General features: G+C 49.0%; 1 protein-coding gene and 1 long non-coding RNA gene across 2 annotated transcripts; both read right to left on the reverse strand.

Moving 5' to 3' along the window:
- Positions 1-1168: 1168 nt before the first annotated feature.
- Positions 1169-2812, reverse strand: LOC147601440 (uncharacterized). The gene is made up of 2 exons (XR_015258259.1): positions 2694-2812; positions 1169-1970 (listed from the first exon to the last, which is right to left on the reverse strand). It is a non-coding gene; the product is annotated as an uncharacterized LOC147601440 (long non-coding RNA).
- Positions 2813-4086: 1274 nt separating this feature from the next.
- Positions 4087-17975, reverse strand: LOC147601441 (maestro heat-like repeat-containing protein family member 7). The gene is made up of 9 exons (XM_086744668.1): positions 17889-17975; positions 17507-17683; positions 16751-16906; positions 16481-16582; positions 16073-16175; positions 15695-15754; positions 15495-15607; positions 13031-13120; positions 4087-4251 (listed from the first exon to the last, which is right to left on the reverse strand). The coding sequence occupies exons 1-9, from the start codon at positions 17940-17942 to the stop codon at positions 4087-4089; spliced, it is 1020 nt and encodes a 339-aa protein (XP_086600794.1). The 5' UTR covers positions 17943-17975.
- Between the last annotated feature and the right edge of the window lie 457 nt (positions 17976-18432).

Genomic DNA, 18432 nt, shown 5'->3' on the forward strand with positions numbered 1-18432 from the left:
ATCTTGCAGTGCTGCTGTGATTTTATCAACAGCACAGGACATGGATCCCCAATGACTTCATCCCAACCTTTATGTCCCAGTCCACACTTGGCTGGTGACATTCTTCTGAGGCAGCTTTAACACAGTCAGGGGTAAGAGAGTTTAAGAGTGTGGATATAATGTGTTCTTTGCCAGTTGGCCCACAGTGCCAAAACCCATCTCAAATGCATGTTCCCAGCTCGGACAGGATGATTGCGAAGCTGTATCTAACAAAAGCCTTAAGAAAAAGAGCTACAGAAATATTCCACCAGCTTCATGTTTCCTAAGGGGAGGAGATGTAGGCTGCCAGCTCCCTTGCCAAGAAAATGTGTTTGCAGGAGAAACCGCTCCGTCAGCCCAGTTTGGACCTAAAATCCAAGGAGGTCAAAAACCTTCTACCCTGGATTCCCAGCTTGGTTTTACACTAGCATGTGCACTGCACAGGTGGCCAGGATCACCAAGTGTGGGATCTTGGTCCCCTCTGTGGGTAAATTGTTAGCATAGACATCCCCAACAGTTTTGGCCAAGCCAGCCAGCCCTGTCCCAAACCATTCCCCAGCACCACTTCCAGCTCTGCGATGGGCAAAGAGGTGCTTGAGCAGAGTGGGCATCTTGCATGCAGAAAAGGTCTTCTCTGCCTTTGGTGGGGGCACCTAAAGAGAAAGGCAGACCTGACCAGAACTGCCATGGAGAGAGAAACATGCTGTAAAAATACCCACCTGCAAGTGCCAAGGTGGAGCAGAAGCAGAGTGAGAAAGGAGGCTTTTTTCTCCCTGTCTCATTGGCAAAGCTTCAAGGGGAATTGGGTCACACATCTCATACGCACCAGGAGCCAGTGGGATGCCAGCAGGATGCCTCCAAGAAACCCTTTTACCTGGGCTACAGCCCAGAGCAGATATTTACAGCCAAACAAACTCCTCCTGCCTGCCTGATATTTTAGAGACAAATAGCTCGTTACTGCAAACAGGGTGCTGAGCTTACAGGTGGCTTGGCGTTGTACGTTTGCATCTGCTCCCACAAGTGCACCAGCACCCGGCTGAGCCGCCACCAAGGAGCCAGTGTGGAGGAAAACCAAGGAAAACGCTGCCCTGATAAACCCAGTGTATAGCAGAGCTGCTACTGTGAATGCACGTAAATAATAGTAAACCAGCACAGAAAAAAATATTTATGGTTGCTAAGCAAATTAATGTGCCAGCATAAACAGCAAATATAAATTAGCTCAGGGTGCACACAAGGGACTGCAGCCTTTACAGGGGCACGAGATGCTTAAGAGCTAAATGCCAGGCAAGGCAGTAATGCTTGGTGGGAAGGGAGGTTAATGCCCTGTTGTTAGAAAAATGGGGCTGGGGAGGAGGGATGCTGGCTAGGGAGGAATTTGGCAGTGCATTGCTCCCATTAAATCTTTCCCGTCTGTGTTTTGGGGGGTTCTGGCTAGCTGAACTTCTCTGCACCTTTTCTCAAGCCTGCAGTAAGGTAATGGTTTGCAATTTCTCACACGGGGCTTTCTGTGTCTTCCAGGTCGATCCAGTGCTCCCATTTTGCTCTCCTGGAGCAGACACTGGCCGTGCCCCCTGTGGCATTTTGAGGCAGAGCTGGTCACATGGCAAGATGGTTAAAAGGCACCGAAAATAGCAGAGGCTGTAGAAAAGGCAGCTCTGTGCTGGGAAGGCTGCAGACGGACCTCGGGAAGGGAGGGAAAGTCATATTACAATCCTTGTATTGATGGTAGCACACGCTGAGTGCACTTTTCATCGCTCACTGCAGTGGAGAGAGATGGGGGAGGGTCACCTCATCCTGGTCCCACTGGTCCACCGGCTTTGGTCTTCTTGTACCCAATTCAGATGGGGAGGAGAAGCTAATTCTGTGCTTTTTTCCCCTTAAAAATGCATCCTTGTTGGACTCAGCAGCATGCTAGGACTTCAGCGGAATATTTTCAGTGGCTGTGAGTCGTCCTGCAGTTAAATAATAAACATGGCAATAAAATACCAGTACATTTTCCTAGTACAGGAGACAAAGCATCTATTGCCATCGGTCCTTAAGAAGCACTATGCTTATGTGCGGCCCCTGTCCTCGTTTCTTATCCAGTTGTCTGTTCCTCAAATATTTTCTTGGGAGCAGATGCTAAATATATGTTACTAATTCTTGCCATAAATTATTCTTTTGATATTCAGCAGTTGTTGTCAACTTTTTGTGATGTCTTACTTGAGAAATGAAAATCAGATAGCCGGTGATATTCGGTTAAATAGATTTCATTTCCTAATCCTCCAATTAGGAGGGTATAAGCAGGCAACTTTACTCATATGAGCAACTCCTAGGACTGAACTTATGTCCTGCTGTAAAAGTGAATCCTTTATAATTAATTCTGTCAGTAAGCATTTGCCATCTAAGTGTTAAATGGCATAACACAAGGAAAAACCCTGTGAACACCAAAAGGAATTTAAGTTTTAAAATGCTGTCATTGTAAAACTCTTCTTTGACTCTCTGAATTGTATGTTTCCTACCAATGATTCTACCAGGAATTTTTCCTGTTAAATATATTTTTTTTTTCCAAGACTGGCTTGTAAATCCAGACTATGATGAGACCCACTGAGAGATTTGCCCTTTCTGTGGGAAATTAGGAGGCTAAGCCTGGCCAGATTTGGACGCACCCAGAGAAGACTGCAAGAGACACTGACCTAAATTTGCTCCTCAGAGGGGCATGTCCAGCTTGTATTGAAGAACTATGCTCTGCTACTGAGGAGCAGGAATTCCCTCAGAGGTAAGTGAACCCATCCATGGTGTCCTGGGACCCAGTTCAATGACAGCACGTGTGTTTGGGCATGCAAAGACACAATTTGGCCTTCCACTACCATCACATGAAAAACGAATTTAGTATGGGCAATATAGTGATGCAAAACCCGGTTGGAGCGTGACTGGTGTTTAATTTTCCTTAGCAAACTTCTATCCACGAGGCTCCACGTGACTTTTTTCATTAAGCTGTACAGCATGTACCAAGCCCCCTGTCTTTAAGATGACATTTCAAACCCCCGTAGAGGACGGACAGTTGTCAGGGCTGTGATTAAAATAGATCCTTGTTTGTGGGCATGACTTTTACTCGACTCCCAGGAGATGCGGCAGCAAGCCCTGCCATCTCTCCCAAAATAAGATATGCCCCAGATGGATGCCCACGTAACATCCCGATGGATGCCGACAGCTCTGAACCTGCTCTGGCTTGCACCCATCCTAGATGGGCTAGTTGTTGCCTCTGAGCACTTCTCCATGGTCATGCAGGTGTGAGGACAACCAGGCTGTGTGCAGGAGCCTCAGATGGGTTGGCAGAGCCCTTCCACCTACCAGGGAGCAAATCCAAACATCTCCTGGTACCACCTAAGGCAAAGCACGGGGATTTTGCGGGAGGGCCAAAAGCAGTAATTTGAGGTCCTAAGGCTGCATTTGCTTGTGCTTACGCGGTTTAGTGACTTCTGGGGGATCACAAGGATTTGTAGGAAACCGGTGCCCCTCAGGGGTTGATGGCCCATAGTATGTCCATCACTTCACACAGCCCCGCAGCCCTGGCAGTGAACTCAGCCCTGGCTAAAAATAGGACTGAGCCAGTGCGGCTGAGCCCACGTAAGCAGCTCTAATGGAACACCTGCTAATCACTGGCTCCTGGGCGAGACAGACATGCAAAGCTGCCCTGCCAGGGTGGGCTTCCAGAGCTAATGCTGGAAGAGAAACCATTTTCTGACATTACTTTCTCAAATGGAGCAAAAGGGATAAGGGGAAGCAGCTGTGGCTGTGTGTGTTGTTAGACACCGAGACCTTGAAAGATGCTCACATGTTGGTAGAGGCAAAGCAGAAAAGACGGGAGCTTTGCCGGGAAAGTGGAACAATAAAATTGTTTGCCAATTCACCATCTTCTTGAAAAAGCCCTTTAAGAAACTCCAGCAGCTATTTGCACAATGAAACCTAGCAAAACAGCCTAAATCCTCTAAAAGAAACAACCCAGGATGCAACTGCTTGTGTCCCACGCTGTGGAGTGGCTTGTTCCTGGACAGTAAGCTTGAAACACAGACTTCATTGCCGCTTTCATCCAGACATGCCTTTACACTGAATCTGACACTGGCTTTGGCAGCCCCCTTGTAGGAGTGTGATAGCTCCCATGACCTGGAGCTCATTAGCCTGTAGTTGTCGAAGCGTCTCAGATCTCCTCATTTTTATCTCGTCGTGTATCCTAGCTGGTTCAACAGCTTCCTTGAAAAAGGAACAAGTGATAAAAATACCCTCTGCCTTCTAACAAGACATCTTCCACCCCTCCTTCTCTAAATCCTCAAAAGTCAGGCACAGTATTTTTGGCTGGAGTGCCAGCAGACAAGACCCGTGACTTGGTGGCACTTCTCCTCTGAAGGTGAGAGCTGATGAGGGCTGGGCAAGTGCCAGCGCTGGAAACCAAGGCCGGCTCAGCCCGAGCTGATCCGCTTTTCCCAGACGGCCACGGATGACCACGTCTGCCCATCACCTGGCAGCCATGTAGAGTGAAAGGCCAGATGAAATAAAGACAAAGCAGCTTAAATATTGCTTTAGAAATACATTAGGTAGTTAAGATAGTAGGTTTTCTGCTCTTTGTAACCAGGAAAATCTTTGGTTTGTCTTTGAGTCCAGCTCAATACCAAGTGGGGCTATTGCAGAAAAAGAGAAATGCACTTTTAAAATGCTTTTTTTTTTTTTTGTGACAACAGCGCCTAGGGTTGACTCGGTTCATCTTATCAAAAGGACTTTGATAGTTTTAAGGTTTTGTCCTTGGTATGAGCAGAGCAGTGTGTGCGCACTGTGAGTGGAGGACTTTCTCCCGGGCTCCAACCTCTGCCATTGCATGTGCCAGAGGGCTGGCAAACTCCAGGTGATTAAATATTAACATTTATTGCAGTGCCTCCACTTTGCTCTAGAGCCAATGCCAGCTCTTTCTCCCAGGAATGCGGTGGTTATGGTAAGCTGAGCAACGTGGGAGCTCAGTTATTATGCACAGTACTGGTAGTGAATAAAGCCTGCAGTTAAGCTGATGCCATACTCCCATTTTGGGTAGGGTGAATAGCTACATAAATAACATAAGAACATCGAATCTATCCTTCCAGCTCTGATTCAACACTTTGAGATTGATTTGTATGCTTTTTTTAATTACAGTTCTTCTTTTCTCTCTGCTCTACAACTGCCTAGGAGAAGTTTTTATGTGTCTTTGAATCAAATTCTCCAGGGAGATAGAACCCAAACCATTCCTGTTCCCCTGGCTGGCATGGTTTCCCTTACAGCACTTACAATGTGCTTCACCAACGCATCCCTTGCAGTTTTATGTGTAGCAAAGAAAATCTTGGACCACCTGTGAGACAGCCACTTCTGAAATGAAGCGAATTTGGAATCAAGTCATAAAAAACAGAGGAGAAAGAAATACTTAAAGAGGGAGGGCTGCACTGACAATGTGCAGCAGTGATAGATACTGGATGCAATCATAGCAAAGGCCTTTCTGTCCTCTTTATATTTCTGTGCTCTGTTGAAAATTGATGACCACTTCAAGAGCTCAAATTTAGTGGCGATTACACAGCTACACAGGTAGGATGTTAAACTATTTACTGAGAGAGAACAAACAGAACAGGATTGTGCAAATTCACCTCTCAGCCCCATCATATCTTCTGTGGCCCAGCTAGGCAGAGGTGGCTACAGTGTGGATTAATGATTTGCCCCCCCACCCCTCACATAAATATAATAAATCTCTGAAAAACCTGTGCTTGTGTACAAAAGCTAACACAAATGTGTTCAGCCCAGAGAGTCTGAAAGGGAAACAGTAGTTTGGCCAAACAATTAATCTTTATGATATTGATTCCGTCAAACCGGCATGAACGGAAGAAAAGCCTTTAAGTCTAAGTACCAAAGTGCTGCCTCCATTTGACATAACGAGCATGCGTTTTTGGGAAACGTGGTGCCCTGGGAGCCGCCCGCTTTCCAGACTTCTGGCAGGCCAGCTCATGGGCTCAGGTGAAACTGTTTAAATGACAGTGGCCTGAAAAATATCACAACCTTTTGCTTTTGCGTACCCAGTTGCACAGCAGAGCCAGGAGAAAAGGTGACGCGTGTCCTGATTGCTCCAAGGTGTTGAAGGACATGAGCTGTCTTAGAAAAGCACTGGTAGAAAATGGTGTGGGAGCAGCATGGGTAGCCTGGTGCTCTTTTCTCTGGCTTGGACTCTTGCCTGTCCTTGCGCGGTCTTTTTGCTGCGGGTGGGGGTTTCGTCTGAATTTCCAAGCAAGCCACAGCTCCAGGGGTTGCCACAGGACACACCATGCATCCGCTCCTCAGAGAAGGAGCCGGCTGGCTGCTGCTCGCCTCTGGCACCGCTGCACACCCGGATGAAACTGGCCGTTAGTTACAGCTGGCTGACTGTTGAAACTGTGCCCAGAAATGGAAGAAATGACTGTCCTCTGCCTCTCCAGACCCTCACCTTGAGCCGTGCTGGATCCCTGTAGGTTCAGAGAGGGGTCCCACTGGGGCAAGATCTGGGTGGGGATGGGGACAGGAGCCCTACAGACCCCACGTGCTCTTGACTGAACCATAAGAGTTGTCTCGGTGGTGATGAGAGGAGCATCCTCTCATTTTTTGAAATCTTTTGTAAGCCCTGCACCCAGGGTCATTTCCAAGCACAGGCTCTCCGGCTCTCACTGCCTCTGTCTTGATTTTTGACCTGCATGATTTCCTCCTAAGCCTTTCCTACAACCTCAATTGCTAGCTTTTGCCCAGACTTCTTCATGGCAGTAACAATCAGAGTTGCTGGAGCAATATTTTTCCCTCAGTCTCTGTTCCCACACTGTGACTCCAGTGGGGCAAGTAACTCACCCCCCATGCCTCCCCAGCCACGCTGGCTGCCGTCTGTACTCTGCCTTTTTTTCCAGTTAATCTCGTTTGCTTCACCAACGCCAAAGCAAACACAGCAGAGGCCCCATGCCTCACAGACGCTTCTGCCACATGCTCTCGCAGCTGTCTTCTTGTGGCCTTTGCTGGAGGTTGGTGGCCTGCCAGCTGCCTCCCAAGACACGCAAGGCGTATCGGTGCCGCCACTCATCTCACACCTGCCCAAGCAGTGGGTCAAGTCGTAAGATGGATACCATCCACCCAACATCTCCACACGCCAACCTCGTCTCTGTCCTACTTCCACCTCCCACCTGCACCTTCTGTCTCATGTCCTCGACTGCTTTCTCCTTACCGCAGGGCTAATTCATCCTTCCTTCTTCATTGCCCTAAATTCTCTCATTCTGCCCATATTCCCCTTCTCCCATACTCAGTAGCTTTTGTGATTGTCCCTCAGACTAGCCTGGCTCTCTTCCCAGCCCTCTCATTTCCACTTAATCAGCTCCTCCTAAATTGAGGTGACTTCGTTGTCCTCCCGGCCAGGTTGTCTTTCTACCAGAGTCACATGTTTCCTTTTTATGTCCTCTCTATTTAGGGTTCAGCCACTGGTTTTGTTAGCTTCAGACTACTGGTTCCTTTGACTCATCTGCTCATTTTCTCCTGTCTTGAAATTCATACTGCTAATCACTGTTCCTGACTATCTTAGAATCATAGAATAGTTTGAGTTGGAAGGGACCTTTAAAGGCCTTCTAGTCCAACCCCCCTGCAAGGAGCAGGGACATCTCTAACCAGATCAGGTTGCTCAGAGCCCCATCCAACCTGGCCTTGAATGTTTCCAGGGACGGGGCATCCACCACCTCTCTGGGCAACCTGTGCCAGTGTTCCGCCACCCTCAGTGTAAAATTTTTTTCCTGATGTCCAGTCTGAATCTATCTCCTTCTGGTTTAAAATTGTTACTCTTTGTCCTATTGCAACAGGCCCTGCTAAAGAGTTTCTCCCCATCTTTCTTATAAGCCCGCTTTAGGTACTGGAAGTTCTCCCTTCACTTCTCTTTCCAAAAGTAGGTTAACCTATGCTAGAGTCAAAAACACACCGTCTATTGAGAGCAAAAAAAAAACCAGAAAAGCTATTTTTGTTACTAAGCACACCAAAAAAAAAAAAAAAAGAGAGAGATTATTCGCAATCCATTCTAAAATGGAAAAAAAAAAGAACAGATCTTTCGTCTGAAGTAAAGGGAAGATAATGGCACATGATGCAAAAAGAAAAGGAAGGATGCTAAAACTGAAAATGAGGGATCTCATTACAGATAAGTCGTCTGGACAGTACAGTGTTTACCTACTGGACAGGCAAAAGATATCTTAAGATGAAGCTCCTGAACGAAAAACTTGTCATGATGAAAAATATCTGGTGCTATCAATAGCATATAATGGACTGAAAATAAGGGTGAGAAGCAGCATTGATTTTGTGCCTGGCCTTGCTTTTATCGAAGTGGTTGTGAAACCACAAGACGGCTTTGATCAGATTGCATCTCTGTGGCTTTTCTTTTCAGTTTGAGGTCACTGAAACTGTGTTTCTTGACCTTTTTCAGTTCAACCTGCTTAAAAAAATATCCAGGAGCCCCTTTGTGCCATGATGGACTCTAAAGTTTACATTTCCAGAGGGGAAAAAAAAAAAGTGAGGTAAACTTTGAGCAATGCTTTATTACTTCTTTTACCACTCTTCCGTTTGTCTAACTGTTGTGCCGGAGGATATATGGCACAACATATGGATGAATGGCTCTTCTGCAGTCACTTCCCTGACCTTTCCCTCCTGCCTCTGCAGCCCAGCAGTGCTGCCCACGTCATGGGTGGAGGAGCACCACGTAGGTGCACTGTGAGTCAGGCAACAATTTATTTGCTCAGGTATCACTCCCATTGCCAAGAGCAATTTTACCCCTAGGTAGGTGTGGGCCTCATCACCTCCTTTGTGGACAGGAAGAATTACCTACCAGAAACCAGATGGCTCATGACATTGAGAAAGGCCACGATGTGTGCAATGAGGGTCCAGAACATGGCAGCCCTTACCTCACTGATGAAGTATTTGGGGATTTCATGATTGGTATTTTTGATCATAGAATCATAGAATAGTTAGGGTTGGAAGAGACCTTTAAAGGCCATCTAGTCCAACCCCCCTGCAAGGAGCAGGGACATCTCTAACCAGATCAGGTTGCTCAGAGCCCTGTCCAACCTGGCCTTGAATGTTTCCAGGGATGGGACATCCACTACCTCTCTGGGCAACCTGTTCCAGTGTTCCGTCACCCTCAGCGTAAAAAAAAATTTCCCAATATCTAATCTGAATCTGCTTCCCTCTATTTTAAAACCATTACCCCTTGTCCTATTGCAACAGGCCCTGCTAAAGAGTTTCTCCCCATCTTTCCTGTAAGCCCTCATTAGGTCCTGGAAGGCCACTCTAAGGTGTCCCTGGAGCCTCCTCTTCTCCAAGCTGACCAGCCCCAAGTCAGCTTGTCCTCATAGGAGAGGTGTTTCAGATCTGTGATCATCTCTGTGGCCCTCCTCTGGACCCTTTCCAACTGGTCCATGTCCTTCTTATGTTGGAGGCTCCAGAGCTGGACACAGTACTCCAGGTGGGGTCTCACCAGAGCAGAGAGAGGGGAAGAATCACCTCCCTCGACCTGCTGGCCACGCTTCTTTTGATGCAGCCCAGGATGCGGTTGGCTTGCTGGACTGCAAGTGTGCATTGTCAGCTCATGTTGAGCTTCTTGTCCACTAGCACACCCAAGTCCTTCTTCTCAGGCTGCTGTCAATTCTCTGCCCAGCCTGTATTTGTGCCTGGGACTGCAGACACATAGTAAGGTAAACTTTCTAGGCAATATTTCTGACTTTTTTTCCCCCACAGAATTCAAGCAGCTTTTCCAAGATCATCTGTGTTGATGGATGTGTCAACGAAGGGTATTTCTTGGGTGTTTCAAGAGGGACAAGTGTCAGCTCCTAGAGTTTTGATGGTGTCATTGATAGCTTACAGCAAGACAGCCTGGGATTTGGAATGGGAGCTGCAGTAACCCTTCGGCTGTGGAGTCCCCCTGCCCTCCCTACAGCCGACACGGGAAGGCAATTACCGTGTGTACACTGTCCAGCTGCTTGCATTCACTGAACACATGGTCATCAATTTTCATGCCAAAACCCAAGAAAAGAGGTTACTTCCCACTCATCACATGGCAAGGTCATTAACCACGTTAAAAGATCTGGTTGAAAGACCAAGGACTTTCAGTGTGGGTTACTCTGAGGCATGTCTCAAGGCAGCTAGCTTGTAGGTTTGGAGAGACCCTTCAGGAGATATTTTTTGGTCAGGTCTTTCCTTCTTTTGACTTCTGTAGTCTGGAAGAGAAAACAATCAGTGCTGAAGAGCATCAACATCAGACAACCCTATATTATATTTTAGAATAACAGCCTCATTCAATGAATAGCAGAAAGGGTGGAAGACCTGATAATGAAGTGTAGAAGTGTAGAAATGTAAATGTAGAAACTCTGAGTCACCTTTTTTTCCCTCACTCACCAAAATGAAATCTCTGGGGTTTTTCAAAGGTTTCTCTGTGACCCAAAATGAAGCTTTTTTGTTTCTGCGCTCAGGTGAAGAGGGAAAGGGTAGTTTCACATCACGGTAGTGCTTTCAGTTGTGTCTATAAAATAGCTCAGAGCTTCACAAAGAGCTATTGCTTCTGCTGTCCTATTTGCCTAAGAGGATTTGAACTGCTCAGGAGAATACCCAGACTCCTAAATATTTTGGGACACAACCATAGAATCACAGAATCATAGAATGGTTTGGGTTGGATGGGACTTTAAAGATCATCTAGTTCCAACCCTCCTGCCATGGCAGGGACACCTTCCAGTAGACCAGGTCTCTCAAAGCCCCATCCAACCTGGCCTTGACATAAAGGGAACTTCTCCTAATCTTACCCTGTAGAAATACAGCAGCAAGAACTGATACTCTCAAGGCTTATTTGCTGTAATCTTCATGAGGAGTTAAATAGCCTTACACCACCCTTTTACTCTCTGCATCAAAAGACTAGCAACTAGGATGGAAAATTTCTGCAACAAAATGATTACTTTTGTGAAGTTAGTGTTTGGCCAAGAAGCATCATTTCTCTGTATCGCTTCTCTGCCTCTACCTGGCAGGCACCCTGGGACACCAGGGCAGTTGGAACAGGGGAGGACAAGGTAAACGGCACTTCTGATTTCTCCTGCACCAACGTTGCACCTAGTCCAGTTAGAGAAACTGGGAAAGAGTAGGTCTTTTTCTCTCCAATTGAAAGGGGAGCACTGTTTCTGCCATAAACCAAAAAGTAAACATTCACCATTTAAAAAAACAAAAGGAAGTATGAAATATCAAGAGGCAGATCTTCATGCCCAGCACTGCAGGGTTGTGTCTTCTCCTGTGGCTTCCCTCCAAGTCGTCCCCAAGCCCCTGCAGCTGCCCTGTGGGGACATCTCGTGGCTCAAGTGGCACCTTTGGCTAGGGTGGTGGTGGCTGGCTTAGGGAAACCGCACCTCTTCATTGGCATGATAATCTCTGCAAAATATTTTAACTGCCATTGTGCCAGCTGGGAGGTGAATCATGAAGTCAAATTTGGAGGTGGTAGCAAAAGGGGACAAGTCTAATCTATAATTTCCATCAAATACAGAAAATATTGAAAGTATTTTCCATCAAATACTTCTAATGATTTTTTTAGCAGCTAGTGCCTGTTTCAGACAAAACCCAAAATGTTGCATGAGAAATTTGGTCTCCCCAAGTATTCATCACTTTTAGATCAAACCAACAGTCAGTAGATTGAGGAAGCAATGATTCCCCTTTACTTGGCACTCATTAGCCCATACCTGGATACTGCATCCAGTTTGGGTGCACCCAGTACAACAGCAATGTCGATAAACTGGAAAGAGCTCAGAGGAGACCACCAAGATGGTGTATACGATGGATGAGATGGTCTGAGGCTTGTTCAGCTTGGAGAAGAGAAGGCTTCAGGGAAGCCTAAATGTGGTCTCCCAACACCTACAAGGAGGTTGCTGAGAAGCAGAGGCAAGCTCTTCACACTGGTGCATAGCAGATGAGAGATTACAAACATTAATTGAAAGACAGGAGTTTCTCACTAGGTATTAGAGGAAAAAAAAATCACAATGAGGTTAAGTACCAGAGCAGGTTGCCGAGAAAGGCTTTCCAGTGTCCATCCTTGGTTTCAAGACCTGACAGGATAAAGCCTTGAGTAACCTGGTCTGATCTTGCTGTCAGGCTTGCTCTGAGCTGAGTTCAGGCAAGGGACCTCCTAAGGTCCCTTCCAACATGGGTGATTCTACAGCTACATGGCAAATGGGCCCAGTGCTGGATAACAAGGCCATGAATCTATTATTTTCAAATTCCTGAGGTTTTAAAACACATATCTTTGAGAAATGGACACTTAGGCCAGAGAGAATCAAAACCAGACCAGGATGTGGACTCTTCACTGATGGAAACTTGAAGTTAATTACTACAACACTTGACTATTGGTCACTGGGGGGAAAATGTTATTTTTGCTTTCTTTTCCCCTTGCTGCATGTGTTTAAAAGTCCTGCTCAGCTTGAAGCTGTCCCAGTGCTCATTTCATCCTTCTGGAAGAACAGCCCTTGATACTTTTCCTGCAAAACACATTCCTTTTCTTCAAGGGTTTACAGGAGGCACCAGTGATGCCTGTGTGTGTCTATAGACATTCTCCTCTCCCGGAGCTGTGCCTGCCACGTGTTTGTGAAAAAAAAGCTGGCCTCTAACACAGAAAGGTCCTGCTCCTAACAGCAGACTCTCAATTTCCTGAGATGGTAGCAGCAACGGGAGCCATGTTCTGCAGCAATGTCCTGTCTCTGTAAAATACCCGATAGCAATGGCACAAGTGTTTGCTGCTGGCTGGCGGTGGGCAGGGGTATGATACGATCAGGGTGAAGACCTGTGCAAGACTTGATGTTTTCATGCAGAGTATGAAGAAAAGGCTGGGATGACGTACAGGAAAGAAAACCTGTTTTTTTTTTATACTGGAGAGAGGTGATGTGCTGTTCATTTCCAGTGCGTTTGTCATGCTGTGCAGGGTGAGGAACAGCCTTGCTCTTTGCACGTGCCAAACCTCAAAGATATTTGGCAGCTCCTTGTTGACTCTGTAGGCGGGAGCACTGAGCACCAATGCCTCCAGCATCTCGTCCATGGCACACAGGGTCTGCAAGGAAGACAAAGAGTTTGTATCATTTATTAACAATGAGAGTGTTAACTCTAAAGATCCTATTTCTTTAGAAGTCCCTTGTTTCTGTTCTGGAGATGGTGCTTCCTTGACTCTTGGATAATGAATCCAAGAATCAATACCTTCAAATTTAAGGGCTGTAGGTCTAGAAGCACCTGATATGGGTCTTTCCATTCTTGTTGAAGAGGTTCTGAGTTGCAGGTTTTCAGATACCTGGGATCTCCTGGTTGAAAACGGTGAACTGGGGAATCTAAAGAAAGAGCCTGTGTGACAGTTACCTATCTTTTTAAAGCATTTGGAGTTCTTCTGAGGGATATCAAATACAATTTCATTTCATTATCCCCAGGAACAGTCAGCTTTTGAACAAGGGTGGGAGTCTACACATGAACTCCTATGGACTAACTTTAGTCTTAGATCTGGGTTGAATCTCGATTCTGAAAAGCGCTAAAGGAAGAACATGAGGCCATTTTAAAGATGTTCCCTGACAGATTTGCCTCCTCTGTCTCTTAAGTCTTGTCCACGAGATTGTGGCCTCCAAGGAGTGTGTAAATCCCATTGAATTCCCAGAATTTTACTCACTAGTTGAATAATCTCAGTTACAAAATGAGGACCTCTGTCTGATGACATTGCTTTGGGGACTCCAAACCATGGTATTATTTCTTTCAACAGATTTTTAGCCACCTCTCTTGCCTTCTTGGTGCAACAGGGAAAAGCCTTTGGCCATATCTACTGGTACCAATCGATACCTAAACCCATTTTGTTGTGACAATTCTGAAAAATCAATCTGCCAATAATCTCCAGGCGAGTTTCCTCTCTATGTGGTTCCTGGGGGTGCTCATTTCATATTTGTAGGGTTATTCTTTAAACAAATCCCACACCTTTCTAGTACTGATTTTACTAACTTTGTCCTCCAGGCACTAATCACCTGTCTCCTTAAATCACTCATCATTACCTCTATTCCCCAATGAGTTTCTCTGTTTTTCTTCAGTTATCCTGAGCATCAACTGTGCTGAGACCACAACTTGATTTTTAGCAGTAATCATCCATCCTTTTTCATCTGATTTTTCGTCTTGAACTAAGTGATTTAGCTAATTCCACATCAACCTTACTGTAATTTGGGGTTTGTAGTTCCAATCTCATTTCTTTAACTGCTAGTATTGCTGTGATGCCTTTTTCTGCTACCTCCTTAGCCGCTTGATCGGCTAATCTATTTCCAGTGGTCACGGGGGAATTCTCAAATTGCTGGGCTCTGCAATGCATTATTGCAACTTCTTTCAGTTTCTGCACCACTTGAAGCAATTGCAAAATTTCTTCTCGGTGTTTGATGGATGTTCTTTGTGCTGTCGCGTTCTTCTCTCTTTCCATGTGGCTCCATGAGCATGCACTATTCCAAGAGCATACTTAGAATCAGTCTGTATATTCACTTTTTTTCTTCTGCCCATTGTGGGGCTTCTGTGAGGGCTCTCAGTTCAGGCTTTTGTGCCAAGGTATTCGCCGGAAGCGGCCTTGCATCAATAACTGAGTTTGTCATTGCTTTTGCATATCCAGCCAATCTTTTTCCACCTTGCATGAAGCTGCTTCCGTCAGTCAATATCTCGAATTCTGGGTCAGGTATAGGCTCACTCTTCTGTTACCGATTTTAAAAAGGCAGCAGGATTTATTGTCGTAGTTGTTTTCAATTCAATATCATCTTGTTGCAACAGGACAATCTGATATCTGAGCATCCTGCTTAGGATGTGACTGGTCACAAACCGGACGGAGAAGAAAACCAGTGAGAAAAGCATCTCCATTTCTGGGAGCTTCCAAATCCTCAGAGGAGAAACCCTGTGGAAGAAGTTTCATTTTACTTTTCCTCTTTTCTGCAGGGGCTCCGTTGGCCTTCACTGGGGCCGGTGGAGGGCTCTCACGCACAGCCCAAGCACAGGAGCCCTCTCTTCGCGCCGTAGCTGTCTTTGGATCACTCTAGTCTCTGCCATGGGCTGCTGGAAAACCTGGGCATCGGGCAGCTCTCCGGGCAATCCTCATGGAGGCTGCCATTTCCCCTTTGCCCTCTGCCTCGCTAAGGAAAAGGCCTCCCCAGGGGACGAACAAACACAGCTTCATCAGGGGAAAACCTCAGCAAGGGGTAAACTTGGAAACCAAGCCTGGGGCCAGGGTGTGCTCAGAGGGAAGCTGTGCTGCAGGCAGCGGGAGAGGCCAGGAATGACACTGTCTGCTCAGCACGCTCAGGGCGCTACGCATTGGAAGGACACCGTGGGTTTGGGCTGCTTCTTCCAGTTTTATTCAGAAGTTTGATTTCTCTTCTGAGAAAGAGGCAGCACTGCCCGGCTTAGCAGCGCCAGCAGCAGAGCACTTGCGGAGTGCGTCCTGATGTTTGCTGCACGCTTTGGGAGCTCAGGATGAGGATGGTCTGAGTTGCCAGGGAAAAGACGGAGATTTCACTGTCATTCTTCAAGGTGTGAAGGGCTGCGACAGAGAGACACAGAGCTGAGATGAACCCCTGCGTCTGCAGAGACCCCCAGGCATCCCCTCCAGACCGTGCTCTCTACTCACCCCTGCAGATCTCCGACACCTTCTCCCGGCTTTGGTCCCTCAGGGTGCGAGCGGCAAGCCCTAGGCACAGAATTTCGTCAGAGCTCCCGCTCCCCAGCGTGCTCCCCGCAGCACAGTCCCCAGCCCTGCCAGCTGGGCTGCACGGCCTCCTCCCCCTCGTCAGGGCTGACCCCAGGGAAGACCACTACCCAAGGGGGCCTGGAGCGAGCAAGGCGGCCACCAAGCCCACCTGCGTGGGCAGGGCTGGGAGAGGGAGGCCAAGGGGCTGCACGGGGCCGCCGGGGCTCTGGCAGACACAGGGCTGCTCCTTGCTGCCAGTGCAGCAGCAGGGACTGGGGCCAGGCTGCCAAAAGAGGCACCCCGGGGGCAGTGGCTCACCCAAGAACCTGACGGCCGTCTCCCGCAAGCTGGCCTGAGTGTCCTTCAGGTACGGCAGGCTCTGACGACAGTAGTCTTCAGCCCTGCTCCTGTCCCGCGCCAGCTGCAGAGAGCGCAAGGGTACGGGCATGTCACGGCCCCTCCCCACTCGGCCACAGCAGTGCCTCCTCCCGCACCCCCAAGCATTGCTGAGACCCCTCCATCCCGCGTTTTGCAGGGAGGGGAGAGGAGCCCGGAGAAGAGCCCCTGGGGCCTCTGCTCTTCAGGACAGGGATCAAGGATGTGGCTGCAGGCTGTGGACTCCGGGCTGGAGCCAGGCAGGCGACGCACAGCTGCAGAGCCCGCAGCCCAGACGCGGGGGGCAGCCCTCGTGCAGCCTGGGCCCAGGGGCTTGGGGGTTGTGCTCACCAAGCACTCTCCAATCCTCCACGTCTGCTGGGTCTGCAGCAGCTGTCTGAGCTCCTGCCACTTGAGCAGCTCTGCTGCAGCAAGGAGGGCTTCCCTGGAGACCTGCAGAGCAGCAGAAGCTGCGAGATGGCACCATGGCCTGGGGAAGGAGACCTGCTGTCCCCCTCCCCTTGGCTTTGTTCCTGGGCTGATCCCGCCCTTAGGAAGCTGGGCCGTACCCTGGCTAAAACACCTGGGGATCTCATCTCTGCGTAGCTTGGAAATCTGTACCTTGGCCACGCTCTGCACTTGGTCACGCATGTGAAAGAAGAGTGGGAGCAGGCCCATTCGTGCTGTCGTCTTCATCTGTCTCCTGTTCTTCCTCAGCACAATCTGCATGAGCTTTCCAAAGAGGCTGATGGAGAGCTCTCTCAGCTGCATGAACTCCTGGGAGGGAGAAGCACAGTAGCACTTCAGCAACACGAGCGCTCTGCCCACGGTGAGGAGAAGCGTTAGCATGGCTGATGTGAGGGGAGATGCTTTGGGGTCGGCTTCTGCACGCTGGAATTGTGCGCCAAACCTGCAGCTGCGGCTGAATGGCCCCTGGCCCGTGAAAGGCCTCTCAAGAGAGTTCCCTCAGGCAGCGGCTGTGCCTCCACGTGCTCCCCCCAGCCACCCAGCGTTCCCCAGCAGCTGCACCAGCCATGCTAGGGAAGAGCTCCCCGCAGCCGGGCTCAGGAGGAGGTCCTGGGCAATACCTCCGCGGCATGCACCGCTGGCTCAGCCTCAGCCCCTTTGCCGCGGTGTCTGCGGACAACATGTGGTGTCCTGCCCGGCAGCGCAGCTCGGGGAGCCCTGGGGGCTCTGGGGGCAGCTGTGAGGGAGAAGCTGGGCTGGGCTGCAGAACCCAGAAGCCATCCCACAAAAGCCAGGGGCAGAAAGGAGAAGGAGACCCTGCTTGGAGTGCTGCCCGCAGGGCTGGGCTGCAGGGCAGCTGTCATTGCCCCGTGCCCCTCTCTGGGGCTCAGGCTCCCGCATCAGCCTTACGTGGTCAAAGAGGGGCAGGAGCTTCTCCGCCAGCTGCAAAGCGATGCGGCTGGCCTCCTCCTTCTTCAGCTGACCCATCACATTTTGGAAGACCACCAGGGCCTTCCTCTTGATATCTTCATGGGCATCCTGCAGAACCTCCAGCATGTCTGGCAGGATGACCTGAATTCTTCTTGCCTGTGTGAAAAAGAGAGTCACCATTCCTGTGAACACGTCTGTGCCTGGAAAGTTCCCCAGGCTGTCACCAGGCCCCACCGCGGCAGGGAGGGCCTTTGGAGCAGTCACCCCACTGCCTGACTGCCAGGCAAGGCCAACCACCGCCTCACCCCCTGCCCCAGCCCCCGGCTGCCAACATGGCTCCCCTTGATGACGCCCTGCTCACCATGTCAGCTCTCTCCGACAATGTGATGACGCCTGTGAGCACCAGTGAGATCATCCCCAGCCTGGAATGCCTCAGAAACCTCCAGACTTTGTGCATTGTCTGCAAGTCCTGGCCTTCCAAATCATCGGAGGCCAGCAGCTGAAAGAACCCCGGCAGAAAGTCAGCGGCCAGCAGAGCCGCTGAGGCTCCCCACAGCGTGCAGCTCCTGGTTCCCAGCGTCAAGTGAGGACAAAGGGCACCAAGGCTTTTTCTGGTAACTCACAGCCAAGCAAAGGAGGCAGGTTTGCTCTGAGGAAGTGTCAAAGAGGCTGTTCTGGGCGTGCTGGAGTTGGATGAACAGCTCCTTCAAGATGTTATCCAGCGTCTGGGGTGTGGAGAACATGAGCTCCCACATGGCCCGGGCAGTGCTGCAAGCCAGAGCGCTCTGTCAGCCAGGCTGCCTCGGCCACAGCAGCATGGCCTGGGACAGCCGGGCGGGACGCAGACCCTGCTCCTGGGTTGGGACGCCCCGGGCAGCAGGAGAGGGCTGAGGTGGTGGTGTTCC

The sequence above is a fragment of the Chlamydotis macqueenii genome, chromosome 3 (genome assembly GCF_036417535.1).
Source record: "Chlamydotis macqueenii isolate bChlMac1 chromosome 3, bChlMac1.mat, whole genome shotgun sequence".
Taxonomy (NCBI): domain Eukaryota; kingdom Metazoa; phylum Chordata; class Aves; order Otidiformes; family Otididae; genus Chlamydotis; species Chlamydotis macqueenii.

Excerpts from the sequence above, each read along its gene's own strand:
- LOC147601441 (XM_086744668.1), bottom strand. The coding sequence starts at position 17,942 with ATGATCTCACTGGTGCTCACAGGCGTCATCACATTGTCGGAGAGAGCT. Across the intron at positions 17,684-17,888 it reads TGTCGGAGAGAGCTGACATG|GCAAGAAGAATTCAGGTCAT; the intron begins GTGAGCAGGGCG and ends TTTTTCACACAG. Across the intron at positions 16,583-16,750 it reads AAGTGCAGAGCGTGGCCAAG|GTCTCCAGGGAAGCCCTCCT; the intron begins GTACAGATTTCC and ends GCTGCTCTGCAG.